The sequence below is a fragment of the Grammomys surdaster genome, unplaced genomic scaffold (assembly GCF_004785775.1).
Source record: "Grammomys surdaster isolate TR1022 unplaced genomic scaffold, NIH_TR_1.0 127, whole genome shotgun sequence".
Lineage (NCBI taxonomy): Eukaryota > Metazoa > Chordata > Mammalia > Rodentia > Muridae > Grammomys > Grammomys surdaster.
This window is the reverse complement of record NW_021604585.1, coordinates 8244498-8264514: the sequence shown is the minus strand read 5'-3', so window position 1 is coordinate 8264514 and position 20017 is coordinate 8244498. Positions and strand designations below refer to the sequence as shown.

Here is a 20017-nt window from a genome sequence, read left to right as displayed (position 1 = left end):
GTGTCTGCCTGAGGCTGGAGGGTCCTTCCTTGCCCTGCCTCCTCCCCGAGTCCGAGCTGTCCCTGATGTCTGTTTTCTTCTCGCTCCTCCTCCCGGGTGGTTGAGCTGGGTTTATGTCATCGTGGTTCCTTGGTAGGTTGGTGGTGCAGTCACGACAGACTGGGGAAGACAGAGGAGGTGAGTCACGCTGAAGGTCCAGTGAATCAGACAGGGTGGGCTGGGACAGGGGTTTCCCTGAAGGAAGAACCTTAGCTGTTGTGGGGCGGGGGGTTGGGGGGAAACACCGCCAGGAGAAAGAACCAACTTTCCCCCTTTCAGAAAACCCACTTAGGAACCCGTTTTCTAAAGAAAAGGCCCAGTATATTCCTCCCAAAAGGAACTGACATAGATATAGGATCAGACTTTCCTAAGCTTCTCCTACCCCGGGTTTGAGCCCTGCTGGGGTTCAGAAGCAGGTGCACTTTCAATGCCCTGGGGCGGTGAGGTTCTGAGTGACCTCAGTGTCTTCAGATTTCAGTTTCCTGGAAAACACAGTATTTTCCTTGTGGAGTTGAGGTATTGCAAATAAAACCTAGCACTACTATTGGAAAGAGAATGGAACCTCTGTTACCTTTGGATTAAAAATCTAGGAAGATTTTAACCGGTAACACACCTGTAACACTATGGCCCCTGCCAGGTCTCTTACTTTAAATGTACGTTACAGACCACAGAGGCATCAGTGGGGCAGAGCCCAGCATAGGGACACTAGGGTGTGCTGGGAGCCAGATTGAAGGGCATCTCTGTCTTTCCATTGCCATTGCTGGCAGTTCTTTCTCTCTAGTCCAGACACCCCAGGGCCTTTGTCCTGGCTAGCAGGCCCTTCCCTCTGCAGAGCAAAGAAGGAATATCAGGAATTCGGTGCAGATCGACGTTTTCTTGTTTCAGGCGCCAACATGGCGTAGTAGGACGTTGTGTTGATTCTATCGGGATATTTTCTTCATCATGGGCATTAATTTTTATTTTAAAATATTGCATCACAATATGACTTATACCGACGACTGGATTATTTTGCATACTCACCCCGAACTGCTAAAAAAATCTTTGACTCTGATTTTTTTTTTGATTGTTTGCTTTTGAGATGAGGATGGTGTGATGTACACATTGAGGTGAGAATGTGTTCTGTAGACTATGCCAGTCACCTTAAATTTGTGATTCCCGTGCGTGCTCTACACACTCCCCTGCCTCTGTTTCCTCCGCTCTCCGGAATGGCTCACTATAGGCACCGGTCCAGGGTCGTGCTCTTGGGCGATCACCGTGGGCCGTGCGGGGTAGGGTTGGCACACTGGGCACCTGGCGTGGGAAGGTCCGCGCAGAAGTCCCGACCCGGCCAGACTTCCTGCCCGCAGGGCGGTAGGTTCTGGCACTGGATGCGCGCCAGGGGGCGTCTCCGGGCGGGAGCGGCTTCCTGGGCGCGGGCGGCATCCGCGGAGGAGCGCGGGGACAGCTCACCTGGACTAGCGACATGGAGGACGGCGTGCTCAAGGAGGGCTTCCTCGTGAAGAGGGTGAGTGCGCTCTGGCCTCGCGCCCGCGTGGCCGTGGGGAAAGCGGGGCGGGCAAGTGCTGGACGCGGGGATAAGCTGGCGAAGTGCTCCCACTGGCCGGCGGGCCTGGCTTGTACAGGCTGATCCTGCTTGGTTACTGTGGTTCAGGGCTGGGTCTCTCCGGGGGATCTCTTAAAACAATTTACTGGAGTTGAGGACGAAGCCAGGGACAGGACCCATGGTTAGCATATTCAAGGCCCTGGGTTTGGTCAACAACAACAACAACAACACACACACGCACACCCCACATGCCTTATTAAAGTACTTATAAAGTGGTGTGGGTGCAGGGTGGAGAGAGTGTGGTTAAATGGTACGATTGGAAAGAAGGAATGACCTTCTGTGGTAGAGAGTTAACTATGGCTGACCGCAGTTAAGAGTATATTCTCAAGTAACTAAGGGGATTTTCAATGTTTCCAACACCAAGAAACATTACTAAAAGTTTGAGGTGATGGATGTGTCAGTTACCCTGATGCGATCATTGCATACCGTGGGTATGATTGACATCCCACTGTATGTGCTCCCTGCATATGCCCAGTCACGTGCCAATTACACGTAGCAGCGCGATATTGAAATATAAGGCACCATGGATATGCCGTGTAATTTACAGCCTGAAAGGGAGGAAGGCACCACCCCTTCTCAGTGTGTGTGTGTGTGTGTGTGTGTGTGTGTGTGTGTGTGTGTTACCACTTAGCTTTCTTATTTCATCAGTCGTCAGTCCTGCAGGGGTAGTGATTGGCACCAGAGCTGCTGTTGCTCTGTTTTTAGAGACAGGAGACTGAGTACCAGCGAGATGAAATAGCTTGTCTAGAGTAGGTGAGTATTCGACAGGGTATGAACTCCATCCTTAGTCCTCCCCCGTCACCCTTGTTGAAGAAGCAGGAGTCCAACCAGGGACTGTGGGACTCCCAGGATGCCTAGGGTCAAGGAACAAAAGAACATAGAAGAGAAACTTTTACAGTTCAGTGCATGCAGAAAATCTCGGGTTTGACCTCTAACTCGTAAAACAATTATTTTAACATTGATGTCAACACTGAACATTTATATTAGTATAATAGCATCACACACACACACACACACACACACACACACGCATGCACGGCTGAGCCCTTGAGTTGTTGTTCTGTGCTGACAGTCTTAGGAAGCTTAGTGATGAAGGATAAAAAGTTGTCCTCCTCGTTGGCTCACTGGGTCACATCACCCCCATTAGCCCTGAAGGCTCATGTCCCTTCCATCCTCTGTTTACAAGATGTCTGTGTTGTTTTACACTGTGTGTGATATGGGAGTCGAGGGAGAGGCAAGGTTTCTTCAAAGCTTGAAGCAAGGAGGATGGGAAGCCGAAGCCAGAACAGTGGACTGGTGTCCATCTGTCCAGGATTCCATGCTCACTTTGTGTCTCTGTCATTTAAATGATAATATGGTTCATCCAGGTCACGGTGACAGCCTGTGGGGAACCTCTGACTTCCACTGTACTGCAGTCTGTGAAGTGCCTGAGCTGAGGTCATGTGGGGTTGCTTGGTGATTGCTAGGCTGAGGTAGAAGACCGTGGAGGAGTGGGGTTACCTCCAGGTCAAACCCTTCAGATAGGGCTTTGTGGGCCTCTGCCTATTCCTTGAGTCCCTACATGACTTTCCACCACCACTACTATGCAGAGACAGGGGAGGGCTGAGGCTCACTGGGACACTGACACACTGAGGAGAAGGATTGCCCTTCTCTTCTGAGAGGCCTGGGTTAGAATCCAGGGTGTCAGGAAGCGAGGAATCACATTTGTTCCTGCCCAGTGAGGAGGCTGGCCCAGGATCCTTGCTGTGATCACCCCCTGCTCCCACTGCCCCGTAACCCATTTTCCTCTCAAGTGGCAGCAGTAAGCCCATGCCGCTGGGGAAGGTACAGGGTTGTGATGGCACTGGGTGGTTTAGGAGAGTTCACAGCTCTAGAATGGTGAAGACCTGAGCTGGAAGCCAGAGAGTAGAGCAGCCATCTCCTGGAAGGCTTAGCTGGAGGCAGGCAGGCAGGGGCATGATGGATTTGGCTCCTAATCCTGCCCAGACAAGAAAACCAAACTTAACGCAAAACATAGGGTACTCTCCAGGTCTGGCTTTCGGGGAGAGGAGCAGCTGTGTGTGTGTGTGTGTGTGTGTGTGTGTGTGTGTGTGTGTGTGTTGGGGCGGGGATGAGGGGAAGGATACAGCTCTGTGGTGAAGAGAGTCAAAGCAGGTGTTGCTGCCAGGCTTGGATCTTGCCCATCCCAGTCTCCAGGACTCCATCTCAAGGAAAGGCAGGGAAAGCTACTTGTTTGTTGTTGTTGTTGTTGTGGTTTTGAGACAGGGTCTTGTGTAGTCCACACCAGCCTCAAACACTTGTGTATTCATGAATGACCTTGTACTCTTTGATCTGCCAGCCTTCACCTCCCAAGTACTGGCTTACAGGCATGTAACATCATGTCCAGTTTATCTAGTGCTGAAGAGTCAATCCAGCTCAGCCAGTCCTCTACCAGCTGAACTACATCCTAGTGCAACAAAATAGGTTGTTTTTTTAAGTTTGGAAAATTCTAGAAGACTGGTGTACCTCACTTGGGAGGCTGAGGGAGGAGGGTCCTGAGTTGGAGCCTCAGCTACATAGGGAGGCTCTGCCTCAAATAAACAAATAACACAACCAATCAACCAAACACCCCTGGAAGCTACCTACGTATCTCCTGAGATAAACAAATGATTAACTAAATAATGGTCGTACAGATGTTAGAAATGCTTACGGTATTAGATCTTAGGAGGAAAAAGACAGAAGTATGGCAATTGCTTTCCCAGTTGGGTTGACCAAATACTCAACAGAAAACAAGTTAAGGGAAGAAGAGTTTATTAGGAGTCCATCATGGTAGGAAAGGCTGGCTTTCAGGCTTTCAGAGGTCACGGAGGCAGGCTTTGCCGCTGGGAATGCCTCACATCTGGGAAGACCAGGAAACGGGGAGCATGAGCATGCTGGAGCATCTTTTCCCTTTCTGTTCAGCCTTGGATCCCAGCTCATGGGCCAGTGCCGCCCACACTCAGGGTGTGTCTCCCTTCTCTGTTTAACCTCCTTGAAAACACCTTCAGACACACCCATCAGTGCGTCTCCTAGGTGATTCCAAACCCAGCCGAGGTGAGGATGCAGGCTGACCATCACATAAGGTACACTTGAAGAAAAACAGTATGCCACCAAGAAAAAAGACTTCAGGAGTTCTAGAGGCTGGAGGTCCAAAACTCAAGGTACTGGTAGGGCCACGCTCCCTTGAAGCCTGCCAGGGGGAACCCCCACTTGCTCCTCTGGCTTCTGGCAGTTGCTGGACAGCCTTGGCGATCCCGTGACTTGTAGACTGTCACCCCAGCCTCTGGATGCTCTATCACACCGCGTGGCACGACCATCCCTCCTGTGAGTCTTTCCTCTGTAAGGATACCAGTCACATTTCACATTGGATTAGTGCCAGCGATAGTGTGATATGACCTTATCATAATTTGATAACATCTACAGAGACTTTATTTCCAAATAAGATCATGTTCATGGGTATCAGAAGTTAGAATATCAACGTTTCTTCTGGGAGACACGATTCATCCCGTAACAAGTACCAACTATACTTTTGGGGGTTGTAGGGTATAACTGTCTGTTTCCTCATCTTTATTTTATTTATTTTAAAACAAGATCTCGTTGTATAGACCAGGTTGCCCTCAAACTTACTTCTGCTCTGTCTTTGAGTGCTGGGCTATACAGCTACCCTGCCTGGCTATTTCCTCATCATTAAAGCGGGAGTTGGGTCTCCTCCTTTGAGAGTGCCTCTAGCTGTTATGTTTTACTTTTTGTGCTTCTTTAGTAAAACCATGGGGTACAAGCTCATCTCGTGGGACCCCTCATGTCCCCTAAAGGAGCTGGCCTCTGCCCCAATCTGTGGCTTACAGACAAGAGGCCTGAAGAGAGAGGGTTCTCCATGCGTGGGGACTAGTGTCTAGGTAGAGTGCGGGCTGGGTTTACTTGGACCTAGACTCACTTTGTCTGTGTGAACTGTGGCTTACCTATGGAGTGAGGTGTGAGAATATTCCACAGGCCTCCTAGTGAGGTCCTTACTGCTGTCTCACTGTTTCATTCACTTGTTCCAACACACTGTGGTCAGAATGATTGTTTTGTTGAGGCAAGATCTCCCTGGGTAGCCTCAAATTTGTGATCCTCCTGTCTCAGGTATGATTACAGATTAGAGCACCACTAAGCCTGACCAGAGTGACTGACCAATTGATTGATTTTGAGAAAGTTTTTAATCCAGGCTTACTATGTAGCTAAGAATAACTACATAATCCTTAACTTCTGATCCTCCTTCCTCTACCTGCTGAGAGCAGGCATGTGCTACCATGCTCAGTGTATGTGGTGCTGGGGGTGAGTGAACCCAGGACTTCATGAGTGTTAGGTAGGCAAGCACGCTACCGTCTGGGTTACATCCCCAACTCCAGAGTAATCTTTCTACCCTGAGACCCTAAGCTTTTTCTGCTTCTGCTTAAAATTCTTCAAGGTATGAAGCTCAAACTGTGACATAGGATTGGTAAACCTTTGCCTACCAGGAACCCATTACTTCCCCATGCCTGTCCCATGGGACTCGGTGCCTAAGTCATGCAGAGCCATGCATATGCCCCTAAAGGGGAAGTACTGTTGTGGTTTTGGTGCTGGGGATCAAACCTAAGACCACACGAAGACTAGGCAAGGGCTCAATGGACAGGCTACATCCCTTCCCTACTCCTGCCTGCCTTCCTCATCTGCCTAAACAGCTCATCACGTACAATTCCCAGCCACCACATAGTGGCTCACAACCATCTATCCCAGGCTCTAAAGCCCTCCTCTGGCATGCTGGCATACATACAGATAGAGCACTCAAATACATAAAATAAATAATCTTTTAAAAAATAGTTTTCGCTTATTTGAATCTGTTTATTTTACAACTAAAACAGCACATCTTTTTCTGGGTATTATAATCTACGCCTATAATCCTAGAACTCAGAAGGCTGAGGCCAGAGGATCATAGGTTCAAATCCAGCCTGGGTAAGACCCTGCTGTCTTTCAAACAAACAAACAAACAAACAAACAAACGCACGCTTGAATGCTTTCAGTTCAATGGTGGAGAGCTTGCCAAGCATTTTTGAGGCCCTGGTTCAATTTCACCACCATATACCCTCAAAGAATTGTTCATAAAATATTTTTAGAACTATATATTAGGAGCTGGGGATATAAGTTCAGGGTACTCACCTTGCATGCATGGTCCCTTGGCTTCAGTCTCTAGATACACACACACACACACACACATTTTATTTTAAACTGTTATTTATTTATTTAGTTTTAGATACAGGGACTGGAACCCTCTATGTAGACCAAACTTGTTTTGAACTCACAGAGATCTGCCTGTTTCTGCTTCAGGAGTACTGGAATTAAAACTGTGTATTAGCTCCTCTGGGGCCGGAGAATCACGAGTTCCAGGCTACCCTGGGTTTCATAGTTAGATCCTGTCTAAACACACACACACACACACACACATCTAATATATACACAGTACATACATACACACATATATACCCTGTCTAAATACATACATGCATACATGCATACAGACATACACACAAACATGGTAAAGGGAAAGGACTAGAAGGAAACTCCAGAAGTTAACAATGGCTATCTTGCACTAAAAGGATTATAGGTGAGTGATTATTCTTTATATTTTGCAGTTTCTCTCAAGCTTTATGACTTGGTCCTGGGATGTATAGCTCAGAGGTAAAACACTTGTCTCACATGCCAAAGGGCCTGGGTTTGCGACCTATCACGAGGGTGGTGGCATTTATAGACAAAACAAATAGGAAGTAAGGCCAAGGTCAAAAGCTTTTTTTTGCCTCCAGAAGAGATGAGCGAAGGGAGAGCCCGACTGTTACTGTTCCCTCCTTCACTGTGCATTAACTCTCAGCCCACATTTGCTTTAGTCATGGGCTTCCTCTCTCTAGTGCTGTATCCTCCCCTGCATCAGCTCACCACTGGGATTTCCTGTCTGTTCACAGGGCCACATTGTCCACAACTGGAAGGCACGATGGTTCATCCTTCGGCAGAACACACTCCTGTATTACAAGCTAGAGGGTGGCCGGCGAGTGACCCCGCCCAAGGGGAGGGTCGTCCTCGACGGCTGCACCATCACCTGCCCCTGCCTGGAGTATGAAAACCGGCCGGTACGTGAGCATCCTGCTGCTTGGTCCCCTGTTCCAGCCACCTTGCCCTTTTGTTATCATTGAATGAGCTGGGTTCAAATCCTGGCTGTCCCGTGAACCGGCGCAAGTAGTTAAACCTCTTATCTGTCATTTGTTAAATGTGATAAGATAAATTATATGAAGATGTTCCACATGTTGTGATGGGGCTGAGAAAGTGATTTATTAAAACACCCAGTGTTCAGGGGGCAGGTGCCAAATCAAAACAAAACCAGGAGACACCGGATGGTAACAATGGCTGCCTCTTAGCAGCAGAGCACAGGTGAGATTTTCTTTATACTTTGCTGCTTCCTTCAAGATTTATGACCAGGAGTTGGGGGCATAAAAGGTGAGAAACTGTGCTGTCTTGGGGGTCAGTGTGATGGCTTACAACCCTTGAGGGGTATATGTTTCAGAAGTGAGGGCCAGCTTTGCCCCTACCATCAAAAAAAAAAAAATATATGTGAGAGTCCAGGTGTGATATGGTGGCACACAGCTTTAATCCTAGCACTGTGGGACACAGAAGTAGTCTCTTGTGAATTCACGACCAACCTTGTCTATATAATGAGTTCCAGGCTAGCCAGGGCTGCTAGTGTACCCTTAAAAAGAAATTAACAAGCCAGGCAGTGGTGGCGCACACCTTTAATCACAGCACTTGGGAGGCAGAGGCAGGCGGATTTCTGAGTTCAAGGCCAGCCTGGTCTACAGAGTGAGTTCCAGGACAGCCCAGGCTATATATAAAAAAAAATTAACAGAGGCAACAGGTGGCTTAGCTACTAAAAGCATTGCCTTTCCTTCTCTTGCAGTAGCTTGGTTGCCAGCACTCATGTCAGGCAGCTCGCAACTGCTGTTAACTCCAGTTGCAGGGGATCTGGTGCCCTCTGGCCTCTGTAAGCACCTGCAAGTATGTGGTGTACACAAACACACGAGAGAGAGAGAGAGAGAGAGAGAGAGAGAGAGAGAGAGAGAGAGAGAGAGAGAGAGAGAGAGATTTAAAGCAAGTCAGGTTGGGACTGTAGCGTAGCTCACTGGTAGAGAACTTGTCTGGTTCTGAGCACCAGCAACACACAGTAACTGAAAATATTTGGAGTCCCGCATGGTGATGTAAGTATGAGCTGCAGAGGAAAACATCACCACAGGTTATCTACTTCAAGGACAGCCTTGGGAACAGGGATCCCGGGAGTGAAGACTACCAATGTCGCTAGTAAGGGAATGCTCACGGAAGTGGTGATGGGAGATTGTCTGGGACGAGATGGAGGTAGGTAACGGGGAGCGACTGAAGGTTTTGAGTGAGAGAATGGATTGCTGGAAAGTGTTTTTAGATGTCGGGCGTAGTAGCTCACATCTGTAATCCCAACACTCAGGAGGCTGAGGAAGGAGGAGTGCCAGAGCTCAGGATGTAAAGGGCAGCCTAGACTACATTTGAGGTTCAGAGGTGCAGTCCATTATCATCATGGCAGGGAGCATGGCAGTGCACAGGCAGACGTGGTGCTGGAGAAGGAGCTGAGGGCTCTACATCTGGGTCTGCATCAGCAGGAAGAAAGAGACTCTAGCACGGGCTTCTGAAACCTCAAAGCCCACCCCAGTGACACACTTCCTCTAAGACCACACCTCCCAATTCTTTCAAATAGTGCCATTCCCTGGTGACTAAATATTCAATTCTATAAGCCTATGGAGGACATTCTTATTCAAAGCAGCACACCACTTATCAAGAGACTGTGAAGTGTCAGAGGAACCACTGAAGAGTGGTGAGTGTAAGCCAAGATGACATCACATCCTCTTCCCCTTAGACTCTTAAGACTCAGTGCACAGTAGGCATGGTGGGCCACACTTTGAATTCCAATGCTCAGGAGGCAAAGGCAGGCCAGCGTGGTTTACAAAGCAAGTTCTGGGACAGCCAGACCTACACAGACTTTACCTCAAAAACCCAAACAAGCAAAGGACCTCACTCTCCAAAAGACTGAATACAACGTCTAAGCACATATAGATGGCTTGTGTTTGTTGAATCAATCTTGAACAAAGGAGAAAGACTGACAGATGTGTCAGATGGTTTTAAAGAGGAAATCCTGGTTTCTTCAGTGGTACTCTGGGTATCATTGCATGAAGCCTCAAACTCATAGGCTACATTCTAGACCTGTTGGGGAACATGGGTACCATGGAGATGAGAAAGATTAGGTTTCAGTTTCCAAATGGGAAACAGGCTAAGTTCCTGGAGTTGTAAACTTCATGTTAATTTTGCATGAAATTTTACATGAACAACCAACACTGTGGTGTTTCTCTAGGAACAAGTCATAAAGAGTGTGTGTGTGTGTGTGTGTGCGCGCTATTGAGGTGTTTGGTGTTCACTTGGCCTTTCTAGTCTCTCCTGAAACTCTTTTCATTAAACTGGTCAACTGCAGCTTGACAGAAACAAATTCAAGCCAACCTTCCACTGATGCTGGCAAGTGAATGCTAACTTAGTGAAATGTCTTCATGATATCCCATGGGACAGTGAGTCAGCCATGCCTTATTCCCCATATTTAGTATTAATTTAAATGAAGGCTATTAAGTTAGAAAGCAAAACAAGTTGGCTGTGAATATGCTGGAGACCACAATTCGATTTGACATGTCTAAGAGAAGCTCCTGGCTTTGATTCCCATCACTGAGGCAGTGGGCCTGATCTACTTCTTCCACAGTTGCTTTCAGAGCCCCCAGGTGTCCAGTTAGAGAATACAAAAGCGGCCCATAGTACAAAGACTGTGTGCCGGTTCCACCAAGTGTGAGTCCACCATGTCGGTAGCTGCTCACGGCCCTTGCACTCTGAGGTACAGCAATGCAGTGCCTCTGTCTCCACCTAGTCCTGGGACAGAATCTTCCATCCTGGGTGGTGACCCATCCTCTGAGGATGCTGACCGAGGGCCAAGCATGGACCAGAGGGCCAACCTTTTAGGAAGGAGCTGAAGCCACAAGAAGGATGAATGAAAGACTTGGAGATACTTAAACTGTGGTCGGAAGTGAGGCTGTGGTTCTGGAAGGAGGAGTCAGAGCCACAGTGTTGGGATTACTCTGCGTTAATCTGTGTAGAAGAGAAAGACTGCTTTGGGAGATCGTGAGCTCCTTGTCTTGGGTGTACCCAAATCAATTTGTTCAGCCAGACTTGCTGAGTGTGAGCAGAGGCTGGACACTAGGCATCCCTGGACATGTGGCCTCCTGGTTCTTGCTGGCCCTGTCATTTCTGCTGCCAGCATTCCTTTGACCGATTCTCCTCTGAGTATTGATTGGTCTGTCTGATTGTCTCTTCTCATAGCTCCTCATTAAACTAAAGACCCGAACTTCCACTGAGTACTTCCTGGAAGCCTGTTCTCGAGAGGAAAGAGACTCCTGGGCCTTTGAGATAACAGGGGCTATCCATGCAGGGCAGCCAGGGAAGATCCAACAACTCCACATACTGAAGAACTCCTTCAAGTTGCCCCCACACATCAGCCTGCAGTGAGTGCTCCATCTGCCTGTCCCTGACTCTTCCTGGACTCCCTGCTGCCTTTCTTGTCTGTTTATTGTGGAGGGGGGACCCTATAGTGCTGCCTAGGCCTGGCTATTCAACCCTTGTGCTTCAGGGTCAGCCATTTTCTCTGTTCTGGTTATGCTGTGTTGACTGGCTGGAACTTGCTTGGTGCAGCTCTTCTCTTCTGTGTAACCCCTTAGCACCTCTACCAAGTCATTTTACCTCAGTGAATGAGGTAGAGGCCACCATTCTACTTTAGAGTGCTTGGCACTATGTCAGGTCTTGTTTGCAGCTCAAACAAGGTAGCAGTCACTTGTTTGGTGGGATCCCTCATTCAACTGTCCAAGAAATCACTGAGTCACCTCACAATATGTACAATTATTATGTATCAATTTCAAAAGGAAAAAAAAGGGGACAGTTATCGAGTGCTAGTTGAATGGCATGCATTGTGCCAAGTGCTCGGCTGAGGTAAATGAGGATAAACCAAGTCTCGAGGGCCTTCCAACCTCACATATAGAGATCTTTCAGTGGCGGCAGCAACTGTCACATCAGGTAGAGAGAAGCCAGTCAGTGGTGGACGTGATGATACCGTCTGTCCCACAGAGATGTCTGAAAGGTGTTTCCCTCATGGAAATGCCCTATAACCTTGCAGGTAGCCACACTGTTACCCTTATCATAGAGGAGGTATGAGTCGACTCGTGAACTCAGAAAACTCCACCCCAGCCTCTGAAGTCTAGTCTGTGCCCCGTCTGCGGGTCTACATCCCTGCTAAGCCAGGGTGAGTGCAGAGGGGGGCGCTGAAGGAGTCCAGACAAAATGCAGCAAGTCACAGGGAGCCACGTGGGTTACTGAAGTTACTGCATGCTCTGTGTTTTAAACCTTCACAGTTGTTTAGTGTGATGTCAACAGTAATAGTTGCCTAGTATGGAAATATTCAAACATTTAGATGACCAAGAAGAGAGGAACCTCTGAAAACCCTGTGTATTGGATTTTGATTGCATCACAAAAGCCTGTCTCTGTGGTGTGTGTCATACCATTTGTCCCTTGCTTTAGATCATGAACTGTACCTGACAGTGTGACCAGGCTCCTTTCTTTGCCTTCCTTCTATGTAGTCGAATTGTTGACAAGATGCATGACACCAGCAACGGAATCCGGCCGAGTCCCAACATGGAGCAGGGAAGCACCTACAAAAAGACCTTCCTGGGTGAGCCTGCCTGTCCTGAGGCTGGGTTGGAGATCTGAGTCGTAGTGCCTGGAACTCATCCAAGCAGCTTATAATGGGGACGGAGCTGTCTGCTAAGAAACGGGATGGCCTGTGAGGACCACCTGTGGGTATGGCTACAGCTCTGTGCATTGGGTGTGCATCAGGCTGCTCTGAGGTAGAACCTGAGGCCTCTTGGGAAGTCAACATCAATAAGGTAGTTGATTAAGCCCCCGAGTAGGTCAGGGTCTAGTTAGCCCACGGCATGCTAGGTGTTTGTCCTTGTGCTCACACAGGTTCCTCTCTGGTGGACTGGCTCATCTCCAGCAGCTTTGCAGCCAGCCGTCTGGAGGCAGTGACCCTGGCCTCCATGCTTATGGAAGAGAACTTCCTCAGGCCAGTAGGAGTCCGGAGCATGGGAGCTATTCGGTCTGGGGATCTGGCCGAGCAGTTTCTGGATGATTCCACAGCCCTATACACGTTTGTAAGTTAGAAGTTGGGTTCCTCTTGGCTTTCGGGGAGAGAGAAGGAAGTGGTAGGAGTAGGGGCCATAGGGAAGGCCCAGGGTATGGGGGAACAGCTATCTCAAGGGGACAAGGGACTTCTGTGTTGACCAGTTTTCTGCCTTTGCAACCCCTGTGCCCTGGGCCTGGGGCTCTTTTGTAACGAGTCCTTGCTTTCCCCTTCCCACTAGGCTGAAAGCTACAAGAAGAAGGTAAACCCCAAGGAGGAAATCAGTCTCAGCACAATGGAGTTAAGTGGCACAGTGGTCAAACAAGGCTACCTATCCAAGCAGGTATGACTCTTGGAGCAGGAGGAGATGCTTGAGTCATACTTGTAGGAGACAGGAATGAGCCCAGAGGGAGGCAGTGGCTGAGGATGCTGAGGTATTCCTTACTAGTGGGATCCACAGACAGAACCTCCCCTTCCCAGCCACAAGAGGCAGGACAAAGACCCGCACATTCACACATACGAGATCCAAGAATTGTTTTGAAAAAATATATACATAAGTAATTGTTACGTTGTCTTTGTTTGGGTTTTATTGCTGTGAAGAGATCCATGACCATGACCCTGGCATCTCCTTTTGTTTGTTTTTGCTTTTGTTTTCTGAGACAGGATTTCTCTGTGTAGCCCTGGCTGTCTTGGAACTCACTCTGTAGACCAGGCTGGCCTTGAACTCAGAGATCCAGACCATGGCAGGTCTTAAAAGGAAAAAGTTTGACTGGGGCTAACCTACAGTTTCAGATGTTTAATCCACTATCATGGTAGGAAGCAGGGCAGCGTCCAGGCAGGCATGGTGCTGGAGAAGGAGCTGAGGGTTCCGTATCTTGATCTACAGGCAGCAGAATGGGACTGTACCACACTGGGCATAGCGTGAGCACAGGTGACCTTAAAGCCTGTCCCAACAGAGACACTTCCTCCAACAAGGCCACACCTACTCCAAGCCACATTCCCTAATGCCACTTTCTACGGGTCAAACATTCAAATACACGAGTCTCTGTGGGTCATACCTATTCAAACCACCACAGGCATTAAGAAGCAACGTCTCTATTATTGCCTGATTTCACATTTGTCACCTTCCTGATAAGCATGGCTATCCATCTGCTCTTAGGTTATTACTTACCATAAGAAGCAATGCTCTACCCCAAGCAACGCTGACTGAGGGAAGAAGTGAGTGAGAGCCTATGTGAGTGGATCAGGGGATGACAGAGGCTCTAAGTGCTAAGGAAATTTCATGATCTTGGGTGTGAGTTCAGAGAAAGCTTTCTCGCCCTCTGTCACACACACAGCTTAATACCTTCTGTTTACACTTTATCGTATACTGTATCATAGACTATAATTGACTTTTCTCTGATATAAAATGTTACATTGATTTCCTCTGTGTATACACGTAAAGTACACAAATATACAGAGTTGTTTTCGGACCAAGTTGATCCTTAAAATGTCGGTGCCCTTGGGTGCACTGTGGCCTGTGAAATTCTGGTCCAGTTGACGCTTACGCCTCCTCCTTCTCCTTTAAAATTAAAAATTATTTAATATCTTTATTTAATTTTTTTGCCGGGCAGTGGTGGTGCATGCCTTTAATCCCAGCACTTGGGAGGCAGAGGCAGGTGGATTTCTGAGTTGGAGGCCAGCCTGGTCTACAGAGTGAGTTCCAGGACAGCCGGGACTACACAGAGAAACCCTTGTCTCGAAAACCAAAAAAAAAAAAAAATTTAACCTTCCTTTAGTGCTAACTCTTATCTCTCTGTACACTAAACGTGGAACTTCTGCTATGGTGTCACTAAACGGGGATCATGCTACTGTAATCCTTGAGTCTCTTGGAAACTCTCGCTGGAATGTCGTTTCCATCAGAGCAGGCTGGCTTGCTGGTGTTTTGTTTGATGGAAGCATGGGAAAAGGAAGGAAATGTAGAGCCGTCACCAGTGAGACTTGAGCCCTTTTCTTCCCCGCAGGGACACAAGAGGAAAAACTGGAAGGTGCGCCGATTTGTTCTGAGGAAGGACCCAGCTTTCCTGCATTACTATGACCCTTCCAAAGTGAGTGACCTGTGTCCTTCGGGGCTGTACTGCTTCTGAGTCCAGTAGACCCGGCAGCTGGTGTGCATCCTCTCCCACATCGCAGGCCATGCTGTGCTGTCATACAGTTGTCTGCTCAGTGTGTGGCCTTCTGTGCCCACTTCCTATGAGAGGACCTTCATTATTTTGGGAAGCAGCACCTTTTTCTTTCCCCAAAGCCTGCTTTGTGGGCAGGGTGAGGTGCACAGATGAGACTCCAAACTCTTCAACCCTTTCATCTGACTGGCCCACAAATTCTGCCTCCCTCAGCTTTTTCCACCTTTGAAAACATTTTAATGTATTTAATTTACACATTATGTTTTGTGTCAGGAATTGATGCTCTGAGTAGATACTACCTCATGCTGAGTTAATCTAATTCTAATCAAAAGAAGAAAAATGTTTCTTCAGTTGAGGTGTTCAGCCTTACCTTTGATACCTATTTTTCATCAGGACCCTTTAGACTCATGGAGGAACCCGCTCACTCCCTGCTGTCTCAGTTGTTAAGGGTTTCCATTACTGTGAACAGACACCATGACCAAAGCAACTCTTATAAAGAACGACATTTAACTGAGGATGGTTTATAGGTTCAGAGGTTCAGTCAATTGTCAAGGTGGGAGCATGGCAGTGTTCAGGAAGGCATGGCACTGGAGAAAGAGCTAAGAGTTCTGCAGCTTCCTCCAAAGGAAGCCAGGAGCAGACTATCTCATGGGCAGCTAGGAGGAGGGTCTCTTCTGCACAGGACAGAGCCTGGGCATAGGACTTCAAAGCCTGTTTACACAGTGACACATTTCCTCCAACAAGGCCACACCTATTCCAACAAGGCCACACCTCCTAATAGTGCCATTTCCCATGGGCCAAGCTTACTCAAGCCACCACACTGCCAAGCACAAGGAAGACAAAGGCTTGGGAAGAGAGATAGCAGGAGAGCTGACTGAGTAATCAAACCCTTGGGTCCCCAGAAGGCACCTATTGACCTCTCTAAGGTCTTTTTCTTTCTTCCTTTTCATCTTTAAAAAAAAAATTTTAAAGACAGTATATCATGTAGCCCAGGGTAGCCGCAAACTCACTATGTCATGTCACCAAGGATGGTACTGAACGCTGGGATTATAGGTGTGTGCCACCACCTGGATTGAACTCAAAATTCTGTGTAGGCTAAACAAGCAAGCTAACAACTGAGCTACATCCCCAGCCACACAAATAACCTCCGAAGCAAGGAAAATATCAAATGCGTAAGCACAGGTTTTGCATGTAACTCTTAGTCTAACCTTATCTACTTTGTGCTCTTGATGAGTCCAGGGCCTTTTGCTATTAATTTGCTCCCATGCTTTGCCTTTATGCTTCCTACTGCTGGGCTAAATTCACCCCAGTGTCCAGGATCTGTTTCTCAAGGCCTATTGAATTTCCCCTTGAGACTGTCTGCTGTAGATTCTGCATTGTTATTTAACTGTGTTAGCTTTTGTTTGCTGAAACCACCATTTAGTATTGATTATTAACAGAAGGGACCAAGGACTGAGGCTCCTGGTGTATAAAGGTGATCTTTAACCATCCAGATACCATAAACCCAGTCTTTTTCCCTACCAAGCATATAACTAAAGACTTATATAACAATGTCCAATGTGCAGGAATACCCATTATCACCTATTGACCAAGATTAAGGAAGCCAGTGCATGCTTCTGGTAGAATGTTGGATCAGCCTGGTAACTTAATGGCACTGTTGCCCAAACTGCCTCACCGGTATAAATTTACTTGGGCAAATGAAGCCCAAGTTCAGTCTCCTTTATTACAGATCATTTGAATGGCTTTATAAGGCCTACACATCAGTTATTAGGGGATGTGTCTTTTTTTTCCTTTTGTATGTTCATGAAATTACTGATTAGTCTCTTCCTCCACAGGAAGATAACAGGCCAGTAGGTGGGTTTTCTCTTCGTGGTTCCCTTGTGTCTGCTCTGGAGGATAATGGTGTTCCTACTGGTAAGCTACAACTTCTGCTCTGGCCTAAAAATCTCTAGGGCCACCATCTGCATGTCATTGATGCCCCTGGGAGGAGACCCCGAGCAGGACTTTTCTCAATGAGACAATGATTGTCATTTTTGAAGCCCATTTAAAAAAACAAAGTAAAAGGTTATATGGGCTGTTCAATCAACAGAATAAGTCTTACTTTTGTTATTCTTTACTCTCAGTTTCTGTGCTGATGGCCTGTAAGCTACCATCTGAGTTACAGCGAAGGTTACAGTGTTTTCATGTTAAAGAATGCTTTCATTTTCTATTCGTATTGATTTTACAATCCCCAGCTATGGTAGGAAGGTAGTATCATTTCTGATTTGTGGGTATAGAAATTGAGGTTCAAAACCAATCCAAAGTAAACATTAAATTATATGCCTCTTTTAAACATAAACTTAGGGGATTCTTTGATGTGAAACTGTAGGTCTACGAGTAACACAGGGGCAAGCAAGCAAGCTGCAAACTTTCAGAATAACCACGGACATGCCTTATAGCAGAGAGTGGAAATACTCCAGTGTTTTTGTCTTAGTGACGTTCAGCTTCTTCAAGCTGGAAGTGACGTGGATATTCCATACTTTTCCTCCCCTGTGTAGGAGTTAAAGGGAATGTCCAGGGAAATCTCTTCAAAGTGATTACGAAGGATGACACACACTATTATATCCAGGCCAGCAGCAAGGCTGAGCGAGCAGAATGGATTGAAGCTATCAAGAAGCTAACATGATCTAAAGGAGCAGGACTAGGGTCTTCACCATTGGATGAGGATGAGACTTCCTGGAGAACTGGAGTACAAGAAAAATATTGGGCTGGGGATGTGACTCAGTGGTAGAGGACTTACTTGCCTGGCAATCCTGAGGCCCCAGGTTCAATTCTTGGTACTGTTTTTTTTTTTTTTTAAAGACTTTACCATTGTACATTTTGCACCACTTTGGAGTGAGACTGTCCAAGGTTGGCTCCTCGGATAACAGTGGGGATGTGATTTCTTTCTGCCTTCCTATGACCAACTTTAAAAGCTGGACCAGCTGTTAGGTGGGCAACATCTTGACTTTGTTCTTCAGGACACAAATCTGTGTCTTTGGGGACCATAGTAGTACCTCTCTGTTGGAACACTAACTCTGGCGTTGCTATATTAAATACTCTAGTCTCAAGACAGCTCTTAACTGACTTCAACAACTCAGTATCTCTGGGATTAATAAAGACTGATATCTGTCTCTGGCTACTATGGTTCTTGTTGTTCTATGGTTACCACAGGTTTCCAAGCTATAACGCCTTATGTATTACAGAAGTTGGTTGTGGAGAAATCTCAGGTGATGCCATCAGGGTGGATAATGTTTCTCATTGTAAAGTGGGGATGCCGGCAAACTGCTGACTGTTCAGAGGGTACTGTTTGTCTTGCACTGTATGACAGCAAGTATCACAAGTCACAGATGTCATACTCTCTTGAAATCTGTCACAGATATTTTTTTTTAAAATACAGGTTTTCTATATAAAACAGACACTTAAGAAGACATGGAGGATGTGCTCTCTAAATGACAAAGATACAAACGGCAAACATTAAATGAAGGTACAAAACTTTGGTTTAAAAATGAACATTAGCTCAAGTTAAGAACTTCCCCAGTTAGGAGTTAAAGTGAAAAGTCTGTCATACAGTATTTTTATAAATATTTTTATTAAATTTATACAGTGATCTGGCCCATTATGGCCAGCATTCTTGCCAAGGACAATGGCTTGGACTTTAATAGATAAAACACATAACTTACATTTAAGGGGAGTGGATATTTCTAAAGTGCCTAAAGTAAAAACTTTTCTTAAAATAGATTTCTTCTTCATGTCTGGAACATCTGATCCTGAATAGTCAGGAATCCAAGAACATGTTTTTTCCCTTTATTCCTTACTTTGTAAGAGACTGCCTTTCCAAGCACCGTTTTTTTTTCATTTGGCATCTTTCCAGGTTTAATGTACCTAGAATTACTTTTAGAATGTGGACAGGTGCTTATCTGAATTTAACTATATTTGGCTTGATAGCTTCCTGCTTCCAAATGGCCACAGCCATGCTTCTCATAGCTACAGGTGAGACAAGGATTCTCAAGGGTTTTAAAAACAGGTGAGCACTGGCTGGAGACAAAGCAGGAAAGCTGGCAAGGTACTAGACCCAACTCTTCTTCATTGTTCTCAAGGTAAAGAAACTACCCAGGACACAATGGGGTGGTGTACTGTAGGCTGAGTCGTGGCAGAAACATCAGCACATCTCCACAGCGCCAGTTAGGAACTTCAACATCCTGAAATCCCTCCCATCCCCAACCCCCCAATCAAACAAAATCCCCTACACCCCCAAAAAACTTGAACATATTTGTGAGAATTGGTTATGTATGGTTATAAAACTGATTTTAAAAAAGTAGTTTCAATGTCTGATTTCTTTTTAGTCAGTTTCAATTCATGTTAGGAGTCTTAAAATACCGTTCATTTTGTTGTATAATGACCATAAGACTGTAATCAAAGGCAGAAGAGGGAAAACAGAACTGTTAATATTTTTAATGAGAAGGCTTAGGTGGGAGAACCAAGATATGTAAGTTCTGTGTTGTTTACACTGTTCAGTATTTCCCAGTTGGGTGAGTATGCCTGGCCTCATGTGTTTTGGTCTTTTTACCACAGTATTACTGCACTACTGACCTCCCTAGCTAGTCACCATTTTACACAACTGAAGAACCTAGTAAAAGAGCTCAGATGGAAAAAAAAATTATCAAAAAGATTTGAGCTATTTCTTATTCTTTGAGACAGGGCTTCTCTGTGTAGCCTGGCTGTTTTGGAACTTGCTTTGTAGACCCAGTCTTGAGACTGTTCTGATTAAAGGTATGCACCACCATGCCTGGCTTAAATTTTGTTTTCTCTGTGTAACAGCCCAGGAACTTGCTTTGTAGACAGATTAGCCTAGAACTCGGAGATCTGCCTGCCTCCAAGTGCTGGAAT

At 46.6% G+C, this 20017-nt stretch overlaps 1 protein-coding gene across 1 annotated transcript; it reads left to right on the top strand.

The window, feature by feature from the left end:
* Nucleotides 1–1489: 1489 nt before the first annotated feature.
* Nucleotides 1490–18261, top strand: Plek2 (pleckstrin 2). Its single transcript, XM_028790150.1, has 9 exons — nt 1490–1543; nt 7633–7797; nt 11099–11280; nt 12406–12497; nt 12791–12978; nt 13189–13290; nt 14951–15034; nt 16945–17023; nt 17647–18261. The coding sequence occupies exons 1-9, from the start codon at nt 1502–1504 to the stop codon at nt 17772–17774; spliced, it is 1062 nt and encodes a 353-aa protein (XP_028645983.1). The 5' UTR covers nt 1490–1501; the 3' UTR covers nt 17775–18261.
* The last annotated feature ends 1756 nt before the right edge of the window (nt 18262–20017 follow it).